At 41.1% G+C, this 26,421-nt stretch overlaps 1 protein-coding gene across 4 annotated transcripts in view; it reads left to right on the plus strand.

Annotated features, from left to right (window-relative positions):
• prkd2 (protein kinase D2) overlaps positions 1–25,982 on the plus strand; it is a 187,509-nt gene extending 161,527 nt beyond the window's left edge. The window contains exons 5-19 of one of the 4 annotated variants that reach the window (XM_034169256.1): positions 265–451; positions 542–613; positions 745–762; positions 1,909–2,068; positions 2,201–2,312; positions 6,528–6,605; positions 6,724–7,042; positions 9,040–9,092; positions 9,194–9,266; positions 10,046–10,152; positions 12,145–12,306; positions 16,743–16,841; positions 16,950–17,217; positions 22,614–22,699; positions 25,614–25,982. In XM_034169256.1, the coding sequence (XP_034025147.1) occupies positions 265–451; positions 542–613; positions 745–762; positions 1,909–2,068; positions 2,201–2,312; positions 6,528–6,605; positions 6,724–7,042; positions 9,040–9,092; positions 9,194–9,266; positions 10,046–10,152; positions 12,145–12,306; positions 16,743–16,841; positions 16,950–17,217; positions 22,614–22,699; positions 25,614–25,838 (2,019 nt within the window). In that variant the 3' untranslated portion in view covers positions 25,839–25,982. The remainder of the gene's footprint in view (positions 1–264; positions 452–541; positions 614–744; positions 763–1,908; positions 2,069–2,200; positions 2,313–6,527; positions 6,606–6,723; positions 7,043–9,039; positions 9,093–9,193; positions 9,267–10,045; positions 10,153–12,144; positions 12,307–16,742; positions 16,842–16,949; positions 17,218–22,613; positions 22,700–25,613) is intronic. The other 3 variants (XM_034169257.1, XM_034169259.1, XM_034169260.1) reach the window with 3 other exon arrangements.
• Positions 25,983–26,421: the final 439 nt, after the last annotated feature.

The raw sequence follows: 26,421 nt of genomic DNA on the forward strand, positions 1-26,421 counted from the left end.
AAATCTGACTGTTTCAAAACAGCAGATGAAATTAGGCTGTATTCCCTATGTTTATGGCTTAATAGCTCACTGTATATGGCACCAAAAATAACACACAATACACCAATATTTTCATAATTCTTTATGTTGATTTGCCACTTCAGTTACAAGAGATATACCCTTTAAATACATCAAAAATGCGTGTTTTTTTGTTTTGTTTTGTTTTTTAGGATAATGTGTTATTTTCTAGACATTTTTCCTGACTGCTGTTGATTTCTGTCCCAGCAGCCGCGGACGCCCAGTGAAGCCCGGCGCTTCTACACAGGCCGCCCAGTTCATCTAGACAAGATTCTGATGACCAAGGTGAAGGTGCCGCACACATTTGCTGTGCACTCGTACACACGACCCACCGTGTGCCAGTACTGCAAGCGGCTTCTGCGAGGGCTGTTCAGACAGGGCCTGCAATGCAAAGGTGAATATTTTTACTAGGTTTCTATCAAGCACAACAGACTAAACGCTGCACAGTATCTAGTTATAATAAATCCTGTGTTCTTCCTTCCAGACTGCAAGTTCAACTGTCACAAAAGATGTGCCTACAAGGTCCCTAACGACTGTCTCGGAGAGACGATTGGAGGTTAGAGAAAACACCTTCATAATGCCATTAATCCTGCGAGGATTCAAGAAAGAGTTCATTCTTGTGTTGTCAGAAGCAAATTAACAGTTGTAATCACTGAAATCGTCCTTGTAACATTTTTATCTTCTCAGACAGCAGAAGTAACAGCGGTAAGTTTTGTCAGTAGTTGTTGTTGGTGCATGAAGAGCAGAGGTTGCTTTTGTTGTTACCTGCACTGGAGGAGGTTGTTTTTGTGTTGCTGTCTGTCTGTCTGTTAGTTTGTTAGTCAGTAGGTTGTCTTAAAAGGGCATGAACAACCGTTAATGAAATGTTGTGGAGAGGTAGATCTTGGGCCAAGAAAGATCTGATTAAATTTCAGTGCTGATTCCGATCTATCTTCTGATCGTGGACCATTGATTATTTCATCTTTCATGCTGCCATTGAGCCTAGATCTTTGAGCTTTCATCTTTGGTCTTGATTCCATTTACGCTGATTGCTGGATCAAAGACAGATAAGTGGCTAAGAAGAGATAACCTCCATAACCAGTATCACAGATCAACAATCAAAGGTCAGTCATCAGGATCAAAGATGAGTGATCAGTATCAAAGATCAGTAGACAAGGTCAAAGCGCAGATCATAGATGAAGGATCAAATATGAGTGTGTAGGATCAAAAGTCAGTGACCAAAAATGAGTGATCGGAATCAAAGCCCAGTGATCAGGAAAAAAAAAAAAAACAGTTATCAAAAATGAGTAACCAGGATCAGAGATCTGTTCACAGTATCCAGGGTCAGCAGGGTCAACCTCAGGATCAAAGATCAGCAATCAAAGAGGAGTGATGACGACTGAAGCTTAGTAATCAAATGTGAATGATGCGGATCAAACATCAGTAAGCAGGTACAAAGATCAGTGATGAAAGCTCAGTAATTACAATCAAAGGTCAGCAATCAAAGATGAACGATCGGGATCAAAGGCCAGTTGGGATGAACATAGCTCAGTGATCAGTAACAAAGATCAGGACCAAAGTCCTGGTCGAAGGTCAGCAATCAGGATATAAGAATGTTGGAGAAGATAATCCTGTTACGGTGTATAAAGAAAGTTGTAAAGGTAATACTTTAACAGAGGTGTAAACAGAGGACTTTCTGACCTTGGCCAAGGTCTGCCCTCTCTTACTGCCCTTCTAGTACCTCCCTGTTACACTTATCTATTAGTGCTGTTTGTGGTTGCATGGTAGCATGAGCAAATAATGCAAAAGGAATTTTTTTTTATTCTGAAATGTTCAATTTAAGCATTCCTTTCCTCTGCTCTTTGGTCTCAGACATGTTGAGTCCCACTGTGGATCCTGAGGTGCCCATGGACTACAGCAGTGAATATGATTCCTCAGACAAGTCCTCTATGGATGACTCGGATGAAGCCTGCAGCATCCCTGGTTCCTTCTCTCCTGACAACAACCAGGATGGAGCCAGTGGAGATCAGAAGTATGAAGCCACAAACCGGTCCCTATAGGACCTTTGGAGGGGCTGTAGTCCCTGTTGGACTGTTGGAGGGACAGCACACCATTCATCAGACAAACACAATAACACCTTTTTTCCGCTTTTGTCCTTCTCCAGCGTTTACATCCCGTTAATGAGGGTGGTGCAGTCAGTGAGACAGACAACCCGGCGCTCCAGTACAGCCATCAAAGAGGGATGGATGGTCCACTACAGCAATAAAGACACACTGGTAAATATCAAATGTTACCCAGAATTCCAGTGCTGTCTCCAGTGGCAACAGAACTGCATGTATAGATCTGCAGTTACGCTGGTTTAAATGCATGAGTGACGCTGTGTTGTTGTTCTCTGTGTCCTGGCTGTTTGTGGACTTACATTGCTGAAAAAAAAAGCTCCAACTGTCAGATTACACCGTCAAAATTGCATGATCAGTGATCAAAGCTCAGTCAAGTCAAGTCTGGAACCATACACTGGTGTTGCGTTTTGCTGCATCCACAATACCACAGAACCATGTTGAAGTTGTTGCTCCATCACCATCCATTTGATGCTCCTTGTCTTAGTCGCTGCAAGTAACCGTTCGTTTGACACAAAGCCATTCCAGCGGTACCCAAGGATCCTCCACAGAGACCTAGTACCAAAGACATCTAGGCCTTACCCTTAAGTTACTGGTTAGCATCTGCTTCTCACAACCATACAGCAAACGCCAGGACTGTTTGATTGATGCAGTTGTTCCAGCAGAACCCAAGGATCCTCCTACTTCCACTCTGCACCTGAGGTCACTAGGTAAACGTGTATCAGTTCAGAAAGATAAAGATAAGATTTTCCTGCAGAGCATGAGTCGCTTTGTCTTGATTTTATTGTCAAATCAATCCCTCAGACAGGAAAACTATTTTCCTTCTGCATTATGGCATCATAAGCTGAAACTGTTCAACTGCGATGTTTCCATTCTGTTCATGTTATTTCTTCATTTGGAGTAATTTTTCTGAGCTCTCCAGTCAGCTGTAAATGGGCCCTGGCCTCTGTTGGGGAAAAGTAATCTGCAACAGACTGGTGTCCCGTCCAGGGGATAACCATGACCATAACCATAACCAGGATAAAAAAAGCTTTTTAACCTACATCCCTGGTTCTCAAGACCAGGCACCTAAGTGGCTCTACTCTACTCTTTTCTACTCTATTTTACTCTTCCTTTTTAGATATACCTTTATATACTAGCATAGTTCCACCTTAGAATTGGAATATAATATATAAGATATACCTTACTGAATTTTCATGAGCGCCAATGGGCCTCAGGGCCTATGTGGGACTTAAAGCACCTTTACACTTGCACAAATTTGATCCCTGCACTGCCACACAATTTGTCGTGCCAAAGCATCCCGCTTTGTCCCGCTGCGCGCCACGCTTTATGAAATAATCATTTCATAGCCAATGACGCATTTGTTCTCAGAACTTGGTTGATGAAACCATCTGTCATCGCTCCCAGAATCATAGAGAAATTATCAACAGCTGCAGGTTGTCTCGTGCGTGTCATGCGTTGGATTGGAATCTTGTTTCATAGGTAATGGATTGTTTAAACAGTTGCATTTTCATTCCTTCTTATGAGTTAGATAATGTATTGGTAAAGTTATATTTTTATAGATGTAGCATCTCGCCATACTCGTCAGATGCCCTGCGTGCAATGACACGCGGTGACACATGGTGTTTTCGAATAGGTTGCGCAGTGTTCACGACTAGTTCACGAAATTAATGCATGCCAGAAGTTTTGAAGTGCGTGCACAGTACATGCACAGTTTACAATAGTTTACAACGAGTTTACTTGGGGATCAAATTCGTTCAAGTGTCAAGGTGCCTTTACTTATTTACTTGCTCATATTCAAAACAGTAATGTCCGCTGGCCGTGTAGCCTCAGTGGTCGTAAGCTACAATAAGACAGGATTTAATTGGGGTCAATAGTCAAAATGGTTATTGTTATTTCTGGACAAATACACACTTGCCAGTCTGAGATCTGAGTAATGGGTGAATTTTGTTCTTTTTCACGGTTGCTATGGTGACACTTTCAATAGAGCTTGCTGAAATGTGTATTTTGCAAATGATATGTTGTCAATAGTAAGACTAATTCACCAACAGTGTGTCAGATCTCACAGATCATCTACAGACACACACTCGCAAACACAGGCCGATACAATACCGTGTACTCGACTTAATTACATTTTTGTGGTTGATCTTGCGATAACAACAAACTGATTGTGGTGGCGATGGCCTCCGAGCTCTTAATTCCTGCAGTTAGCTGTGCACTGTCTGCTGCCTCTTACTCAGTCTTTTATGTCTGTCCTCCACCACTTCACCACTTTATGTGTTTATCTTTTCTGACAGCTTTGGCCTTCATCATTTGATCTCTGCCTGGAGGCGCTTTTTTCCCCCTTTTTCAAAAGCGTCTCTGTATCGGAACATGATGTTCTAAAGTTCTGCAGAATAATATCACAGCACTCATAAAATCTGTGGTGAATTCAGGCTGAAAGCCCACGTTCTCCATTTTCTTCTCCTTATGCAATATTGATACAGTGACGAAAATAAGTATTTGAACACCCTGCGATTTTGCAAGTTCTCCCACTTAGAAATCATGGAGGGGTCTGAAATTTTCATCTTAGGTGCATGTCCACTGTGAGAGACATAAGCAAAAAAATATCTGGAAATCACAATGTATGATTTTTTAAATAATTTATTTGTATGTTACTGCTGCAAATAAATATTTGAACACCTACCAACCAGCAAGAATTCTGGGTCTCACAGACCTGTTAATTTTTCTTTAAGAAGCCCTCTTATTCTGCACTCTTTACCTGTATTAATTGCACCTGTTTGAACTTGTTACCTGTATAAAAGACACCTGTTCACACACTCAATCAATCATACTCCAACCTGTCCACCATAGCCAAGACCAAAGAGCTAAGGACACCAGGGACAAAACTGTAGATCTGCACAAGGCTGGGATGGACTACAGGACAACAGGCAAGCAGCTTGGTAGAAGACAACAACTGTTATGATTATTTATTAGAAAGTGGAAGAAACACAAGATGACTGTCAGTCTCCCTCGGTCTGGGATTCCATGCAAGATCTCACTATGTGGGGTAAGGATGATTCTGAGAAAGCTCAGAACTACACAGGAGGACCTGGTCAATGACCTGAAGAGAGCTGGGACCACAGTCACAAAGATTACATTAGTAACACATGATGCTGTCATGGTTTAAAATCCTGCAGGGCAGCAAGGTCCCCCTGCTCAAGCCAGCACATGTCCAGGCCCGTTCACCAGTGACCATCTGGATGATCAGAGGAGGCATGGGAGAAGGTCATGTGGTCAGATGAGAGCAGAATAGAGCTTTTTGGAATCAACTCCACTTACTATGTTTAGAGGATGAGAACAACCCCAAGAAAACCATCCCAACCGTGAAGCATGGGGGTGGAAACATCATGCTGTGGGGGTGCTCTTCTGCAAAGGGGACAGGACGACTGCACCATATTGAAGGGAGGATGGATGGGGTCATGTACTGCGAGATTTTGGCAAACAACCTCCTTCCCTCAGTAAGAGCATTGAAGATGGGTCATGGCTGGGTCTACCAGCATGACAATGACCCCAAACACACAGCCAGGGCAACTAAGGAGGGGCTCCATAAGAAGCATTTCAAGGTCCTTGAGTGGCCTGGCCAGTCTCCAGACCTGAACTCAATAGAAAATCTTTGCAGGGAGCTGAAACTCCAAACCTGAAAGATCTAGAGAAGATCTGTATGGAGGAGTGGACCAAAATTCCTGCTGCAGTGTGTGCAAACCTGGTGAACAACTACAGGAAACGTTTGACCTCTGTAACTGCAAACAAAGGCTACTGTACCAAATATTTACATTGATTTTCACAGGTGTTCAAATACTTATTTTCAGCAGTAACATACAAATAAATTATTAAAAAAAATCATACATTGTGATTTCCAGATTTTTTTTAGGTTATGTCTCTCACAGTGGACATGCACCTAAGATGAAAATTTCGGACCCCTCCATGATTTCTAAGTGGGAGAACTTGCAAAATCGCAGGGTGTTCAAATACTTATTTTCCTCACTGTATTTGACCTTAAATAACATTTGCTGCCACCTTTAATTGCTTTCCCCCCCTCTCCGATGACACTAACACCTTTTGCTTTCTTTTTATTTTCTCCTTGTCTCCACCTCCTGATTTTTCAGATCTTGCAATGTATGCTCCTCCTCCTCTTCCTCCTCCTCTTATTCTCTTCTTGCGAATCATTCCTCAGTGTCACCTCCAAACACAAAGTACATCCATCTTGGCCCATGAGCTTTATATTGTTATGTACTCCGCCCCTCACCCTGTGTTCTTTCTCCATCCCACCACCTCTGCCCTGCCCCACCTTTGTTGCCCTGCCTCACCCCACCTTGCTCTGCCCACAAATAGCGAAAGAGGCACTATTGGCGTTTGGACTGTAAGTGCATCATCCTTTTCCAGAACAACACCACCAATAAATACTATAAGGTAAGCATGGTTTGCAGCTTTCAGGAAAAATAAATATATATATATATATATATATATATATATGTTTGCAATTTCACAAACTCTTTCATTGAGCCACCATTTGTCCGTCCTCGTGCAGGAGATCCCTCTATCTGAGATCCTGGAAGTCCGACCTGCTGGAAACTTCACTTTTGTCCCATCTGGCACAAATCCCCACTGTTTTGAGCTCATCACAGGAACTATGTGCTACTTTGTCGGGGAGGACCCCAACTCTGTTCCCTCTGTGTCACCTAGTAACCCTCAGGGTCTCCCTCCCACCCCTCCGTCACCCAGCCAAGTGGCACCCAACAGTGGCATTGGGCGTGAAGTGGCCAAGGCATGGGAGAGCGCCATCCGCCAGGCCCTCATGCCAGTCATCTTCCAGGATGCGCCACCAGCTGAGGGGAATACACCTCATAGTAAGATGATCTTAGCTCGAGCATCAGTTTGACTGCCTTTGGTATGAGGAGCGATTGAGATGTTTTGAGTCTGACCCAGAAAAAGTAGAACACTGTTCTCCATCTTTGTACATTGCACCCAGTGAGTCATACGTCACGCGTTTGAGAAATGTCGGTGTCTCAGAGTACAAAAGATGGAGAACCACACCCTACTTTTTTCTGAATCAGGCTCAAAACTTCTCAATCGCCCCTCGTACATTAGGTTAATTCTATTCAGACAGAAGATAAAGAAGAGAGACATCTGTCAAACAAGTGCTACGGACTAGCTGCAACATCTGACTGGCACACATCATAAGCACTAGTGATTGTGAGATGTTAAGTTGATTGCATAATGCCTACTTCTATATGATTAAAGCCGCATTCTCACTATTATGGATATGCAACTCCTGGAAGGTCACAGTCTATAGCCATCACAAATGGGTTTGTGAAGAACACAGTTGGCTGTCAGTGTAACAGAGCACACAGATTGATGATGGAACATCCCAAACTCACATAGGTCCGGTTTCCCACATACTATGTTTGCATTTCTTCTGTGATCCATTGCGTCTGTAATACGTGTACAGAGCTGATAGACACCACTCAAGTCAATGCTTCCTTTTCCAGTCGCTCTGCAGCAGTGCGTTTCAGTTTTAGCACTACGTGCCGCTATGTAGCAAATAGGCAACAGGCCTAGTTTGGATGGATGTCAGAGCTGGCCTAGTAAGATTTCTTTTCATGGGGCCCAAAATCCCTGACGGCACCCCTTTTAACAGCACTGCCCCATTCCCTATTGCAGATACACTGCAAAAACTGTCCGTCTAAAAATAAGCTAAATATTCCAAAATCTAGCCAAACTGTCTTGTATTAAGCAAAATAAAATCTGCCAATAGGGTAAGAAAAAGAATTCTCAAAACTACCAAATATCTTGGCACTGAATAATGAAAATGTGCCTTAAAACTAGACTAAATTCTTATTTTAAAATAAGATTAGCCTCTGTCTTAAAATAAGGAAAACAATCTTGTTCTTTTGCTTGGATGATTTGAACTTCATTGCCTTTCCTTGTTACTGGTTAAATACAGCTTGATATTAGCTGGAAAAGCTTAAGAAAAATTGAGACATTTTTCCAAAATAAGATTTTTTTTCTTATGTAAAAAAATGCTTGACAAGATTATTTTTCTATTTAGACAAAAATTAAGTCAAATTTTCTTTAAACAAGTCTTTTTTACTTTCTTAGATATCAATTTTTGCAGTGTACAAAAACACAAAACAAAATAATAATAACACAAAAATAGCTGAGGCACAACACAACACAGGTTTAAACTGGTGGTCAAATAGCTGCTTCTTTATGTGGCTTACAAGCATAAATTGTAGAGCACCTAACGCATTCTTTCTTTTAGTCCAAAAATGATTAGTGTCGTAGTTCTGTACCTACACACACATTTCCTGTTGCAACACCCTCCCCTACCCCTTCACCCATTCCAACGTGCACTGGAACAAACACGTGTGGAGGACGGAACAAAACTGTGACAAAGACATGACAGAAGCGCGATGTAACGCAAGTAAAACCAGCATAATGTGCATAAACAACTGTAGCATGCCTGCAGTAGCACCAATTTGATGCATCCAGAAAACCTCCTGGGGAAGTCACGGTATGTATGATAACATGACAGGAGCCACAGAAATCCAAGGGATTACCTAAGTTTGCCAACGATCCCAAGAGAGAAAAGGAATTTTCAAACACATTGAAAATCCCCCCACAGTTAAAAGAAGACGAGGGCACAATGATGTGGAATGTCCCCTTTTATAACCAACACCCTCCCGAACCCTCTTAAGGTTTTCCAAATTACGGACGAGGTTTCAAACCATGACCTTCCAAGAAGCATAACCATGAAAGGGAGAACAGGGCTAAAGAAATTCCTGGAATTGTAGCATTTCCAAACTGGATAATGTTGAGACTTGTCCATCTTGCTGTATTTCAGGACAAGCCTCAGTCAGCATTTCTGTATCCAACAGTCAAATCCAGGAGAATGTGGTAGGTCTGTTAGTTCACCTTTGAGCTCAATGTGAATAATAAATGTATTAATATTGACGGCACTGAGGATTGAAGTCTGTGCCCTGAATCTTTTCCTTCAGGATATTGGTAGCGTCTACCAAATCTTTGCAGATGAAGTCCTGGGATCTGGACAGTTCGGAGTGGTGTACGGAGGTATACACTTTGACACTTGATCCAATTTGAGCTTTATTTTGCCTTTTCATATCAGCCAAGACAAACACATTAGGAAAAAAGGCAATCCAAAATTTCGGATGTCTGCCATTCCAGATACTGATGATCACTCCAACATGTCAGTGGTGTCTTCCCTGCCCTAATATCTGTCTGTGGTGCAAATTTTGTTAGAATCCATGAGTAGTTTTGATGTATTCTTCAAACCTATATAAAGTGAAATCTTGATCCAGAATCTGGATCCAGATCACCTCCAAAATTCAGTGCAGTCTTCCCTGCCCTAATATCTATCTGTGGTGCAAAACTGGTGAGAATCCATGAAGTAGTTATGATGTAATCCTTCAAAGCCTATATGAAGGGAATTTTTGATCCTGCATCCGGATGACCTCCAAAATTTAATGGAGTCTTCCATGGCCGAATATCTATCTGTGGTGAAAGTTTCATCAAAATCCATGTGGTAGTTTTGATCTAATCCTGCTAACAGACAGACAGACAAATAAATAAATAAACGCCAATGAGTTTATTACGTCCTTGGTGGACGTATTAATTGGTCAAGGTGCTTTCAGGGAATGAAAACATTTACAACTATTACTACTGCTACAGCTACTATGAATAATAAAACATCAGGTTTGTTAGAAAAGCTCTCAAAATATCACTTAACCTTGAGTATCTGCAGAGTTTTTATGCTAAAGCTTACATTATGTCATCTAGAATGTATATGCCGTCTTCACATGGATGTGTCACTTGTTTTTTTTTTTTTTCAGGAAAGCATCGAATGACGGGTAGGGACGTCGCCGTCAAAGTAATCGATAAACTTCGTTTTCCCACCAAACAGGAGAGCCAGCTGCGAAACGAGGTGGCCATACTGCAGGTAAACACGCAGGGGATGTGATGCAGTAATCAGAAGCTTTGCACACATGGAACGTATGACCAGCCAGGCATTCATTTGCTTGATTTGCGCGTTTGTTCAGGACAGTTCTCATTACCCTTACTAACACTGGCTCATGCACAATTTCCTGTGAATTAATCTGTTCTATCCAGGAATTCAAATGACCTTGTCCTTGGCTGACCCTTAATTAATCCACCAAATTTGGCCTAAATTAGACCTGATCTTTTAGAGTTAATTTGCTCAAAAAATGGATAGACAAACAGATAAACGGAAAATAACACCCAGACATACCATACCATGTGCAGGTGTAACAAAATAATAATAATAATATATAATAATTTATTAATTTATATAGCGCCAAATCACGAGTAATTGCCTCAAGGCGCTTCACAAGCATTTAAAAGCAGAATAAAATGAAATAAGATTAAAATACAATAAAAAATTTAACCATAAAAAATTAAAAGTAGTAAAATAAATAAAACGTATACAAAAAAAGACACACAATAAAATACTAATGATAAAACAGGGAGAAGAGATGTATCTTCAACCTGGCTTTAAAAGTCTCCACAGAGTCCGACTGTCGTATTTGTGCAGGCAGATCATTCCACAGAGCTGGAGCGCGGTGATAAAAAGCTCTGTAACCAACAAAATGTGATATGTTCCAGCATTTATAAGCACCGGAACTGAGCAGGAGTTGGTACGTTTCACGAGACTGTAAATATCCCTTTTCTAAAATAAGCACAGGACCACAAAAACTGAAAGCAGAATCGTTTACAGGTAGGGGACATTCCAGTGCAGTTCGTATTGGTCAAAAAGGACGCATCATTAGCAACTGATTTTTGGACAAAAAACATGGCCAAGTGCTTAATGCACTTGGTATCAGTACGGAAGGTTCCCGGTTCAAATCCCATCCCTGCCACATTTCTCCATGTAATGTGGAGTTGCGTCAGGAAGGGCATCCGCTGTAAAACTTGTGCCAATAGAATGACAATAAAGTTCTATTCTGTTCTATTCAATTCAACATGCAGCTCCACCTTGGATTTGCTGTGATGACCTCGAGTGCAAACGAGGGCACAGCTGAAGGGACTTACTATCAGTCTTAAAATTTAACATGATTAAAATAGATTTATATCACATTTGCTGCCTATCTAATAATAATGGTTAATTACTGCATTTATATAGCACTTTTCCCTCTGAATCAGAAGCTCATAACGCTTTACAGTGATGCCTCACATACACATTCACACACAGATGTCAGGGTGCTGCCATACAAGGCGCTCACTACACACCGAGAGCAACTTGGGGATTAAGGACCTTCCCCAAGTGCCCTCAGTGATTTTCCGATGTGGCTGGGGTTTGAACCGAGGATCCTCTGGTCTCAAGCCTAATGCTTAATCATCATCTCCCATAATGATAATAATGATTTACTAGACAACATTTTCATGATAATACATTACAAATGTTTTACATCGGCCTGTCTGTCTGTCTGGGACACATTCTAAAAATATTATTTATATATTATCTGGTTCATAATGTAATCACCTTCACTGACCAAAGCTCTATGTTCATGTGTTTTGGAGATATGCTGCTCAGAAACAGACAGACGGACAGATTAGTCCGTTAAGAGCCACATCCTGCACGGCTCCAGTTGACCAGCAGGTGGAGACAGAGATACAGACGGCTGCCTGTTTTTGTCCCTCAGTTATTCACTGTGGCACAGTTGCACCGAGCCAACAAGAAATATGAGCTGTTGTTCCCTAAATAACATTTTTCACTCTAATGAAGCCATAATCAGTTTTACGTTCTGCTTTCTGTTTCATAGTTGATGGTTTACTGTATTTTGCTGACTGTCTGTCTGCTTTGCGGCTCACTCTGCACTCTGTCATGTTCTCTGCATCTCCTCTCTTCAGCACTTCTTCTTCCCCGTGTCCACATGTTTAACACAGTCCCTCCCTTGGTTTCCGTTCCTCTCAGAGTTTGCGTCACCTCGGCATTGTAAACCTGGAGTGTATGTTCGAGACCCCAGAGAAAGTGTTTGTGGTGATGGAGAAGCTGCACGGCGACATGCTGGAGATGATCCTCTCGAGCGAGAAAGGCAGGCTGCCCGAGAGGCTCACCAAGTTCTTCATCACACAGGTGTGTATGTCCAGCAGCCAGGGGCGGCTCCACATACTTCTTCTCAGTGGGGATTTTACTGATGGAATGTCCTACTAAGTGTACAAGTAAGCATTTTGAAGTACATTTCAAGTAGCTGCCAGCTCTTCTTCTTTTGACTGCTCTGGTTATGGGTAACAACAGCAGTTTATCTGTGTCCTCTGCATCTTCTGTCACACCACCCACCTGCATGTCCTCCCTCACCAAATCCATAAACTTCATCTTTGGCCTCCCTTTCATCACACTGCACTCACATCCCTCCTCTGCACATTAGTGCAGCAGATAACAGAATATTTACAGAGGAATCCTGCAAATAGTGATACAAGCACCAAATTCAGCACAAGAACTCTTAGACATTACTCTTTAGAAAAAAAAACAATTGGCCACTTGAATTTTCACTAGGCGGCCACATAGGGGTCAATTGTAGAATTACACAGGGGTCAAAATTAAAAGATGCTCCAAACATATTAAAAACTATACCACATTATTTGTCTGATCATAAAGATTCCAAAAAGGTATAGTTTGGACTATCTATGACTGAATGATCAGGAGTTATGGAGTAAAAACAGCAAAAATGTGATAAAGGTTCATTTCAGTTTGTACAGGGGCAAAAAGTTAAAGTTGCTCTACATTTGGTAAAATGTGATGCAGATTATTGATTTAGTTAATAGGGTTTTAAAAAGGAATAGTTTGCACCATGTGTCATGCTTAGTTATCACATCATGGGGTAACATATGTCACATGTCATAGAATCCAATGGACGTTGACCTTGTTTGACTTTTACTTTAGAGACCAAACATTCATCACAGTCAAAACTATTCCATTTATTAATCCTATTAGCTCAACCAATAATTTGTACCACAACCAAAATTGAAGCAACTATAACTTTTGACCCCTGTACAAACTGAAATTGACCTTTGTCACCAATCTTAATGTTTATATCCCATAACTCCAGAACATTCAGTCACACATAGTCCAAACCAGGGCCGGCCCAAGCCTTTATGGGGCCTTAAGCAGAATTTCATTTGGGGGCCCCCCTACCATCACCTCAGCACCAGATGCCTCATTATTCCATAGGCTACACTGTTATGTAACATACCCACAATCATTAGCATTATTTGTAATTATCTTACATCATACAGGTGTCTTGTTTTTAACCTTAAAGGGGTAGCAAACTCATAAATATGTTCTAATTAACTTCTACATACAGAGTGATGTATAAGTATGGCTCATTAATTTAACTATTTGAAAGTAACATCAGCAGGCAGGAGACTGCATTTATAGTAAACACGTTAAATAGTTTAATTTCTTTCAGATGTGCAATGGTGTGCAAAATGTTCAATATCCAAATACAAAATAGAATCAAATAACATTCACATTATCTTACAGAAAAATAAAGTTGTTATCAAAATTAAATACTTAAATAATAAATACAATACTTAAATAATCTCCAAAATGAACATAGAAATCCACAACATAACAGCAATGTGTGTGCATAGCAATGCACAAACATTGCACTGGGGGCTATTGCTTTAACTTTGGCCTGCAAACCATAGAGAGCTGAGCTACTTTTCCCCACCTTTTGCACCAAATTAATCTGAGGAGTTGATCTGCCCTGCTGTTTAACTTAAAGTTTTTCTTCGTAAGGAAGACTATCAAATGGCTTCGCCAAAATCCGGTCCACAACATTCAAATTGTCTGCCATTATGTGCAGCTTGCTACCTAGCTAGCTCGCTAGCTGGGAATGGCTCGAGGCTAGTGTGAAGTTTGTCCGCCTGTGAGTGTTTTGTGACGGTGGAGTAGCTCAGCAGCACCCGCTGCTCGGTAGGGACAGAAACTGCGATAGAAGTCAGTCTCCAAACACAAGAAGCTACAAAAAAAACCCCCCACCAGAAATAGAAGCTCGATTTGTCGCTAGTCGGTTTTAACAAAGAAAATACCGCAAAGAAGATTAGGAAAGTCTCCGGTTCAACTCAGAACAGAATGAAAATGCTCCCACACTGAGCGTCCGATGGGCGGGACAAAGCCCAGCATTTATCCAATGACTCGTCTCGTTTCGCTGCAGTCTTTGTGTCGCTATTGAAGTCAGCGTCCACACTGTTTAAAGCACTGTGAAGCTGCGGGTTTGAGTGAGAGGAAAGCTGCGTCATTACCAGTGATAAGAAGCTGATTCTGAACAAAAGTTGAGCGCGTTGTAGCGCATATTTAGTCAATGACATGTACACACAACAGTATATATTTGATCACTTATTTTTTTGACATTTTAGGGGAAGCTGAGCTTCCCTTGCAGTCTTAGAGCAATCGCCTCTGACTTTAAGACACCTAAAGCACTTTACACTAAACGAACAAAAATTGTAATATTGGACATGCAAACTTTTGTCAAAATTAATTTATTTTTTCGGGTGTAATACAATTTCGTTTAAATTATTCAATATTATTTTAATTTCATGTATATATTTACTTTTTTATCACAATGTCTCGGTGCTCTCAGGGCCCCCTGGTGGCGTGGAGGCCCTAAGCAATCGCGTAGTTGGCGTATGCCTTGGGCCGGCTCTGGTCCAAACTATACCTTTTAGGAATATTTATGATCAGACAAATAATGTGGTATAGTTTTCAATATGTTTGGAGCATCTTTTAATTTTGACCCCTGTGTAATTCTACAATTGACCCCTACGTGGCTGCCTATTGAAAATTCAAGTGGCCATTCGTTTTTTTTTTTTCCAGAAGAGTAATGTCTAAGGAGTATTTGTGCTCAATTTGGTGCTTGTACCACCACTTGAAGGATTGTTTCAGTTATCTGCTGCACTACATGCCCCAACCATCTCCATCTTGCCTCTCTCACTTCGCCTCTAAACCGTCCTCCCTGTGCTGTCCCTCTGAGATGCTCTTGCCTAATCCTGTCCATCCTTCTCACTCGCCTTCTCCAAAAACCACAGCACCTCCAACGAACTCCTGTGTTTTGGTCAGCACCCCCAACACCTCCAAGCCACACAACATAGCTGGTCTCACTACCACATTAAAAACACAACAACTTTTCATTTGACTCTTGCAGATATCTTTCCATACCAAATCACTCCTGCTGCTCCACTCTGCCTGCGGTCTCTTCTTCACCTCTCTGCCACACTCCACTTTACTTTGGACAGTTGACCCCAGGTATTTAAAGTCATCCACGTTTGCCACATCCAGTGCTTGCCTCGGCACCATTACACCACCTGCCCTTTAACTCACACACTTCTACCCCATCATTCTGCTACTGATTTTCATTCCTTTTCTCTCCAGAGCATACCTGCCCCTCGCCACACTGCCCTCAATCTGCTCCCTACTCTCACTCCAGATCACAATGTCAAACGTAAATATCATAGTCCACGGAGATCATCTCTGTCAACCTGTTCATCACATTTGCAAACAATAAAGGGCTCGGAGCTGATACTTAATGCATTCGCACCTCCACCTTCAACCTGTCCACCATTCCTACCACACACATCTCACTGCTTCCCCACTGTCCTCATACAAACTGTATCCTGTACCATCTTCACATACTTTTCTGCCACCCTCAACTTCTTCACACAATACCACAACTTCTCTCTCAGCAAGCTGTCGTGAGCTTCTTCTAAATCCACAAATATGCAGTGCTGCTCCTTCTGACCTCCTCTATACTTCTCCAGTAGCATTTTCACAGCAAAAACATTGCATCTGTAGTGCTCTTTCCTGGCATCTTCTTTTTAATGTTGTTAATTCACACATAAGATACATAACATAATAAAGTAACATCAGCAGTTGTTTAAAAATTAGAACAGTTATCCTTGTCACAAAACAAACAAAAATTTGAGGAAAATTACAGGCAGAATATTAAAAACAACAACAACAACTACACAACAAATGCTACAGTCAGGATTGAGGTAGTTTTTCACACTTTCATTTATCATTTATCTTGTGTTTTTAACTTTCTCAGTTGATTACAGTGTATTGCACAAACAAGATCACATAACTACTATGGACACTGGGGGTGCTATAAGACTAGATCAGAAAGACAATGTCAAAAACTGAGGCTAAAACCAAAACGCTGAAAGGCAAATGTCAGTTTTGTGGTGTTTGATGGTACTGCAGAAAATCTGGGAGGGGCAAAGGTGAGTGAGGCGGGGCTAGAGCCTCATTAAGCCTCACCCTGGTGTTGTTTATCAGTGGAGGATCCGTTGGTTTTGCGTCGCTCACTGTAGCAAATATCTAATACATCATTTATACACAGACACACAGAGAAACACACACACACACACACACACACACACACACACACACACACACACACACACACACACACACACACACACACACACACACACACACACACGTTACTATTGGTTTGTGTGGTTTACTGTTTCAGTCTAAGCCATTTCCTGTGTTTTTGTCTATTTGTGTAGATTCTCGCAGCTCTGAGACATCTGCACTTTAAGAACATTGTTCACTGTGATCTGAAACCTGAGAATGTGCTGCTCGCCTCTGCTGACCCATTTCCACAGGTACAAACACACCTGAGTTCTGTTTCACCATCCCCGGTTATTTCAAGATGCCTCATGTATGTTTACTCCGTGTCCAACACCATCATGTCTCCTTTTTGATCTTGCTAGGTGAAGCTGTGTGACTTTGGCTTTGCTCGTATCATCGGCGAAAAGTCTTTCCGCCGCTCGGTGGTCGGCACGCCGGCCTATTTGGCCCCGGAGGTTCTGCTGAACCAGGGCTATAACCGCTCTTTGGACATGTGGTCAGTGGGCGTTATTATGTACGTCAGCCTTAGTGGAACATTCCCGTTTAATGAGGACGAAGACATCAATGACCAGATCCACAACGCGGCCTTCATGTACCCTCCCAACCCCTGGAAACAGATCTCCAGTGATGGTAAAGACAGAACAAGAAAGTTTCAGAGTTTATGTCCATGAATGTGTCAGTATTACGCAGGATATGTGGACGCGTAGCTAATAACCGTACACAGTCGACAGACTTACACTGTAAGCACCTCCTGAGGAAAAGATGAGCTGACTGCATTTTTAGGTGTGCTGGGTGCATATGTCTGCATAGCAATTATGATAAAGTAATTTATATGATTCCTGGACCGGTTGTGTGCCTGGGTGGTTGCCATCCAGGACCAAAGGTGGTTGCATAGTGTGATGGATGCTGCACTGGGTGTGCTCCCAGATGTGATCTGTCAACTTATTAATGATACATGATGGAGACCGAATACTAACATCATAGATACACCAGGGGAATGTATGAGCTAATCAAATTTTAAAGTTGTTTGGTGCATATATTTGCATATTGATGAGGTTGAAGGTTTTTTTCCTCTAGAAGTCTTTCATTCACAATGCTTTATTATAGACTTTATATTCACTATGTTCATATATTGTGGAAACACACACATTGCTGTGTCCAGACATGCAAATTAGGGTGCTAATTTCCATAAACCATTCCCATAGACAGCATTTTAAGGATACTTAATAAGAGACTTCATAGTCAAAATGTACTTTTCAATGTACTTTTCATAATCTCACAAGGCAAACACCATTTCAAAGCATGTGTGTGTGTGATATATATATATATATATATATATATATATATATATATATATATATATATATATATATATATATATATACACACAAACAGGCACAGTCATGTCATTGTTGCATTTGTTCATATTTATTTAGTAGCTTTTCATTATTTTTAAAGGCTGAAATGATATAAACTATGACTTTATATCACAGCGTGGTTTAGTGTTTGTTTAATCACTTTGGTTGATAAATTCTGAGATATTCCCCGAAGCGTGTGTAGCTGGCCTAACTGCACCACCGCACTAGGATTTGGGAGAATGGAATATTGGCAGCTCTGCTTTTAAAATTTAAAGTTGGTGTATAATTCATGTTGACTCAGTATTAATGTATTTTTGTTTTGTTTTTGGGATTTTGTGTGTGTGTGTGGGGGGGGGGGGTCAGTTTGGGCAGGGATATGAAAGGATACAGCTGATATACACAGATTAAAAAAAAAACAACCTATGGTAACCAAGGTATCAAGGTGTCCTTATTATCCCCGTTGGGGAAATTTGTTGTGCAGCCAGCAAAGAGAACACATTCTCTCCAGGCAGTGATAAATTTCAGTATCAAATCCTTTGTTCTTACAGGGTCTTTGTGAAACCTGATTAACCTCAAACTCAAACTCATCTGACATCAGACAAATCATTTTGATTCTCCAGTTCAAATGAGATGAAAATCAGCTACATTTTGTTAAATATATCATACGCTCAAGTAAGTGTGACTGATACATGCATGGATGGAGTGCACTTCTCTATCCTCCGTCTGCTGTCATTATAGCTGCCAGGGGATGATTAAGGCAGTTGACACATTTCTGAATGCAAAAGGGAGTCCAACCTTGAACTGGCAATATATATATATATATATATATATATATATAAACCTATAGGAGCAGAACCTATAAGGAAGAGAAATGAATTTAACTGATGAGGCAGGAAAGGCCATTAAGAAAGCGAGGGGCTCTCTCGTGCAGTCAGTTACATAAAAACATACTATTATTGTAGGAATGTGTCTTTGACAAATTGCACTCTAAAAATGAACTGCTATGTTTGCTTAAATCTAGTTATGTCAGCCACAGCCCCACAAAACATAGGCATTTACATGGTAAAAAATCATATACAATTACCTGTAACAGTTTTTTAGGATTTGCTTTTCCTATTTAAACAACCATGTTTTGTGGGACGTGTTGGCAGGACTACTTTTAAATGCATATAACCAGTGATGCCGGTTACTCTAATCTAACCACTTTTTTTAGTAACAAGTAATCTCAATCAATCAATCAATTTTTTTTTATATAGCGCCAAATCACAACAAACAGTTGCCCCAAGGCGCTTTATATTGTAAGGCAAGGCCATACAATAATGATGTAAAACCCCAACGGTCAAAACGACCCCCTGTGAGCAAGCACTTGGCTACAGTGGGAAGGAAAAACTCCCTTTTAACAGGAAGAAACCTCCAGCAGAACCAGGCTCAGGGAGGGGCAGTCTTCTGCTGGGACTGGTTGGGGCTGAGGGAGCGAACCAGGAAAAAGACATGCTGTGGAGGGGAGCAGAGATCGATCACTAATGATTAAATGCAGAGTGGTGCATACAGAGCAAAAAGAGAAAGAAACAGTGCATCATGGGAACCCCCCAGCAGTCTACGTCTATAGCAGCATAACTAAGGGATGGTTCAGGGTCACCTGATCCAGCCCTAACTATAAGCTTTAGCAAAAAGGAAAGTTTTAAGCCTAATCTTAAAAGTAGAGAGGGTGTCTGTCTCCCTGATCTGAATTGGGAGCTGGTTCCACAGGAGAGGAGCCTGAAAGCTGAAGGCTCTGCCTCCCATTCTACTCTTACAAACCCTAGGAACTACAAGTAAGCCTGCAGTCTGAGAGCGAAGCGCTCTATTGGGGTGATATGGTACTACGAGGTCTCTAAGATAAGATGGGACCTGATTATTCAAAACCTTATAAGTAAGAAGAAGAATTTTAAATTCTATTCTAGAATTAACAGGAAGCCAATGAAGAGAGGCCAATATGGGTGAGATATGCTCTCTCCTTCTAGTCCCCGTCAGCACTCTAGCTGCAGCATTTTGAATTAACTGAAGGCTTTTTAGGGAACTTTTAGGACAACCTGATAATAATGAATTACAATAGTCCAGCCTAGAGGAAATAAATGCATGAATTAGTTTTTCAGCATCACTCTGAGACAAGACCTTTCTGATTTTAGAGATATTGCGTAAATGCAAAAAGCAGTCCTACATATTTGTTTAATATGCGCTTTGAATGACATATCCTGATCAAAAATGACTCCAAGATTTCTCACAGTATTACTAGAGGTCAGGGTAATGCCATCCAGAGTAAGGATCTGGTTAGACACCATGTTTCTAAGATTTGTGGGGCCAAGTACAATAACTTCAGTTTTATCTGAGTTTAAAAGCAGGAAATTAGAGGTCATCCATGTCTTTATGTCTGTAAGACAATCCTGCAGTTTAGCTAATTGGTGTGTGTCCTCTGGCTTCATGGATAGATAAAGCTGGGTATCATCTGCGTAACAATGAAAATTTAAGCAATACCGTCTAATAATACTGCCTAAGGGAAGCATATATAAAGTGAATAAAATTGGTCCTAGCACAGAACCTTGTGGAACTCCATAATTAACTTTAGTCTGTGAAGAAGATTCCCCATTTACATGAACAAATTGTAATCTATTAGACAAATATGATTCAAACCACCGCAGCGCAGTGCCTTTAATACCCATGGCATGCTCCAATCTCTGCAATAAAATTTTATGGTCAACAGTATCAAAAGCAGCACTGAGGTCTAACAGAACAAGCACAGAGATGAGTCCACTGTCCGAGGCCATAAGAAGATCATTTGTAACCTTCACTAATGCTGTTTCTGTACTATGATGAATTCTAAAACCTGACTGAAACTCTTCAAATAGACCATTCCTCTGCAGATGATCAGTTAGCTGTTTTACAACTACCCTTGCAAGAATTTTTGAGAGAAAAGGAAGGTTGGAGATTGACGGCCGCACAACGATGGAGAGCGCGCCGCGCTCTGGTCGGCCATCAACATGCTGAAATGACCGGATCATTTCCAAAGTGAACGCTGTGGTGATGTGGGACCGTCGAGTGACTGTCCGAGAAATTGTGGAAGAGGTGGACATCAGCACTTTTTTGGCACATTCCACTGTGACAGAAGATTTGGCCATGAAAAGAGTTGCAGGGAAATTCATGCCGATGGCTTTGGCATGAAGCTGATGGGGCAGCAAAAGCGCTACCGCGTTGAAGCCTCACAGGACATGTTGTGACATGCCCAGCTCGTCCACAATTTCTCGGATAGTCACACGACTGAAAAGCCACCGAAAGCCGTCTGAATCTTCCGAATGGTGGAAGAGCTGGGCATGTTACAGCATGTCCTGTGAGACTTCAACACAGTGGCGCTTTTGCTGCACCATCAGCTTTGTGCCGATGAATTTTGCTGCAACTCTTTTCATGGCCAAATCTTCTGTCACAGTGGAATGTGCCGAAAAAGTGCTCTTCCACAATTTCTCGGATAGTCACACGACGCTCCCACATCACTTTGGAAATGATCCGGTCATTTCAGCATGTTGATGGCTGACCAGAGCGCAGCTCGCTCTCCACCGTTGTGCAGCTGTCTTTAAACCAGTTGTACCGCTCCTTAATCTGTGTGATGCCCATAGGATTGTCACCGAAAGCCGTCTGAATTATCCGAATGGTTTCCACCTGGCTGTCACTCAGTTTCTGCCAAAATTTGATGCAGCGCTGCTCCAGTCGTTCCGCCATTTCCTTGCAAAGAAAAACGACGAGAGACTACACCCATCCTCACACAAAGGCTGCTTACAAGCAAATGACGCAACCGACAGGCGTGAAAAAATTCACGCATGCGCACGAAGGTTCAAGGTTGGCTCATGCAAGCACACGATTCAAATCCATCAGGTTTTTGAAAAAAATAAAACGGTCCGATACTTTTCTAACAGACCTCGTAAATGTTATCCATTCTTTGTGCTCAAACGCCAAAGCAGGGGCGAATCCAGATGGAATGGGGCGTGGGGCAGGGATATGCCCCCACAACACCCCTAGATTAAATGTCCAGTTTTGAAGCCTTTTTTTTTACTACAACTACTAATACTACTTATAATAATAATTTTGACAAGTAAAATGTTTAGAGAGAATTTAAATGTTAGAAAAATGTTAGAAAGAATTTAATAATTACATTTATAAACAATGTAAGTTAGAAATTGCAAGTTTTACTGTTACAGTGCTGTCAACAGTTAAATATGAGGTCAAGAAAGAGGTCTTTATTTTACTTTTTATAAAACAAGCATTTATTTTCATTGAAGTCAAGAAAGGGTGACTATAAAGTGAATTTTGGCAAAACAGATATCATTGTCATGTTGAGGTCAAGGTCAAGGTCAGGTTTATTTATAAAGCACATTTATAAATGTGCAGAGGTGGCAGAGGGTTGTTGTCGGCAGCTGGGGAAAGTAACTAAAAAAGTAACTAGTAATCTAACTTAAGTACTTTTATAATTGAGTAATCAGTAAAATAACTAAGTTACTTTTTCAAGGAGTAATCAGTAATTGGATTACTTTTTCAAAGTAACTGTGGCAACACTGCATATAACATGTGCAATAACAAATGATGCTGCAGTTATGTATTTTTTTTTTCCATAAAATGATCTTTGTATGTTTGTGTTTCCAGCTATTGACCTGATCAACAACCTGCTGCAAGTGAAGATGAGGAAACGCTACAGTGTGGACAAAAGTCTCAGCCACGCCTACTTACAGGTAGCATAAATAATAAAGTATGAATAAAATGAGCAAAATATAAGCAAGCAGGTGTGCTGTTTGGTCACACATTACGCCATATACCTCAGGAACGGCTGTATGGTCTTTGCAAGGTATAAAGGTCCCAGTGGTGGGCACAGTTCCACTAATTCGCTAATTAGAAAAGCTATCTTTTTTGTTAGCGGATTAGCTTTTCAGCTAACTTTGAAAACCACCGGCGGACCAGTTAGCTTCCACTAAATTTAATTCAGCTACTTTCAGCCCGCTGCTGGCATAGTGAGTAAAGTAAATTAAACTCGTTTCCCATAATGCCTTTTGGCATGTGTGTCAGTTAACGTTCAAACATTCAGAATTAGCACATTACTTTAAAAGATATGTGCGATATTTTCACTTTGTAAAAATAACAGAGTTGTCATTGATGTTGATAAACTGCCTGAAATTAGTTTTGCTTGTAAATGAAACCATGAGTGAAAAGTGCCTTGCTTTTCATGTCTCATGTCTTTTCATGTCTCATGTCTCCTGCCACACGTCTGTGTTGTTGTACCTGGAAAGTAAATGACACTTCCTTACAGCAGTGGGCAGAGTGCTTAAAGACAGCAGCCCTGGCTCATTGTTTGTTTTGGGTTTGTGATTGCCTTTGATTTTGCTCAGAAGCCTTGGCGCTAAAAACATGAAACTGGCTTATCAGTAGCCGACAGTGTTCTGAGTAAGTACTAAAAGTTAGCAGTTAGCTGTACCTTCCACTAAATTTTTTAGGGGTTTATTGGTTTAGTGTTATAAAAGTCAATTTTTCAGGTCGCGGATTAGTAGTTATTGAAGCTAACTTTTTGGTTAGCTGTGCTCACCATTGAAAGATCCTAATTGAACACTTTGTTGCCATGGTAACTGCCAAAACTACAACATTTACTCACTGCACAAATTGTTTGTAACCACTGAGTCTTCAGTCACTCAGCATGCCCAAAGATTTGATATTTGATCCAAGCAAACATTTTTAATTGACCAGAAGTACCTTTTTTGACCTTTGACCCCACTGAAATGAGCCCTCACGGTGTTGTAGTAACAGGTAAAATGCTTTTTTTGTATTTAATTTCACACGTAATCTGTTTTGACTCCAGAATGGTTGCCTGCACACAAATAAGATCCGATCTCTGGACGATGGACCATTAAGATTTAACGAGCTTTTTACCTTCTACAACCCCTGGCAATAATTATGGAATCACCGGCCTCGGAGGATGTTCATTCAGTTGTTTAATTTTGTAGAAAAAAAAGCAGATCACAGACATGACACAAAACTAAAGTCATTTCAAATGGCAACTTTCTGGCTTTAAGAAACACTATAAGAAATCAAGAAAAAAAATTGTGGCAGTCAGTAACGGTTACTTTTTTAGACCAAGCAGAGGGAAAAAAATATGGACTCACTCAATTCTGAGGAATAAATTATGGAATCACCCTGTAAATTTTCATCCCCAAAACTAATACCTGCATCAAATCAGATCTGCTCAGATCCTTTTTAGTCTGCATCTAAAAAGGAGTGATCACACCTTGGAGAGCTGTTGCACCAAGTGGACTGACATGAATCATGGCTCCAACACGAGAGATGTCAATTGAAACAAAGGAGAGGATTATCAAACTCTTAAAAGAGGGTAAATCATCACGCAATGTTGCAAAAGATGTTGGTTGTTCACAGTCAGCTGTGTCTAAACTCTGGACCAAATACAAACAACATGGGAAGGTTGTTAAAGGCAAACATACTGGTAGACCAAGGAAGACATCAAAGCGTCAAGACAGAAAACTTAAAGCAATATGTCTCAAAAATCGAAAATGCACAACAAAACAAATGAGGAACGAATGGGAGGAAACTGGAGTCAACGTCTGTGACCGAACTATAAGAAACCGCCTAAAGGAAATGGGATTTACATACAGAAAAGCTAACAAAAGCCATCATTAACACCTAAACAGAAAAAAAACAAGGTTACAATGGGCTAAGGAAAAGCAATCGTGGACTGTGGATGACTGGATGAAAGTCATATTCAGTGATGAATCTCGAATCTGCATTGGGCAAGGTGATGATGCTGGAACTTTTGTTTGGTGCCGTTCCAATGAGATTTATAAAGATGACTGCTTGAAGAGAACATGTAAATTTCCACGTCATTGATGATATGGGGCTGCATGTCAGTTAAAGGCACTGGGGAGATGGCTGTCATTACATCATCAATAAATGCACAAGTTTACGTTGATATTTTGGACACTTTTCTTATCCCATCAATTGAAAGGATGTTTGGGGATGATGAAATCATTTTTCAAGATGATAATGCATCTTGCAAAAAGACACATAGGGTCAATGTTATGGCCTGCAAATAGTCCGGATCTTAATCCAATTGAAAATCTTTGGTGGAAGTTGAAGAAAATGGTCCATGACAAGGCTCCAACCTGCAAAGCTCATCTGGCAACAGCAATCAGAGAAAGTTGGAGCCAGATTGATGAAGAGTACTGTTTGTCACTCATTAAGTCCATGCCTCAGAGACTGCAAGCTGTTATAAAAGCCAGAGGTGGTGCAACAAAATACTAGTGATGTGTTGGAGCGTTCTTTTGTTTTTCATGATTCCATAATTTTTTCCTCAGAATTGAGTGATTCCATATTTTTTTCCCTCTGCTTGGTCTAAAAAAGTAACCGTTACTGACTGCCACAATTTTTTTTCTTGATTTCTTATAGTGTTTCTTAAAGCCAGAAAGTTGCCATTTGAAATGACTAGTTTTGTGTCATGTCTGTGATCTGCTTTTTTTCTACAAAATTAAACAACTGAATGAACATCCTCCGAGGCCGGTGATTCCATAATTTTTGCCAGGGGTTGTAATTTCGATGATTCTGGCTGAAATTTTTTCCGCCTGCTGACTCTGGCTGCTTCCTCCTCAGGACTATCAGACGTGGTTGGACCTACGAGAGTTGGAAACAAAGCTCGGCGAGCGTTACATCACGCATGAGAGCGACGACAGCCGCTGGCAGATGTTCGCCCGCGAACACACTCTGCTATACCCGGCTCACCTGGTGCCGCCTCCTCCGGCGCCGGCCTCTGACGACGAGGAGGCCGGGGAGGACGCCGACGTTCAGGGCCTCGCTGAGAGAGTGAGCATCCTCTGACCAGGAAACATGGGACTCAGAATGAGAAACAGATGGTGAAGACTGGACGGTGGAAGGAGACGTGTCGTGTTGTTTAGACTTTCACAATAAAAGCCTGCTGTATGCCAATAATATCAGAGCAATAAATCCAATTTTTCTCCTCTAGCCTGGAAGTGATCAAAACTTCTTGATATCATCCATCACGTTTATTGATGTTTCTGTCAGAAACTGAGAGACAACTGTCCCCCCCCCCCATCACAAATACTTCCCACAATAAATGTCATTTAAAAGACCACATTCCCCAAATTAATTTAATTGTGCTGCAGTTACTCCCCCATTTTCACTAAAGAGCACTTTCATTTGTTTGAATGGATGGATGGTTTTAAGTGGCTCGGGAGGTGGTGGTGGGCGGGTGGAGGGGGCCTTCCTCTGTGCTGACAATTACTGATAATCAAGCATCAAACCAAACTGTGCTCACAAATGCTTTCCCATAAGTCCTGTAATAAAAACTGGAAGTATTGATTTGTGAATAGCAAAGTTTGCAGCAATTATTGCAAGTTACAGCAAACTTGCAAAAGATGCTCAGTTATCTACAAGAGCACAA

This window comes from Thalassophryne amazonica, chromosome 4 (genome assembly GCF_902500255.1).
Source record: "Thalassophryne amazonica chromosome 4, fThaAma1.1, whole genome shotgun sequence".
In the NCBI taxonomy this organism is placed as follows: domain Eukaryota; kingdom Metazoa; phylum Chordata; class Actinopteri; order Batrachoidiformes; family Batrachoididae; genus Thalassophryne; species Thalassophryne amazonica.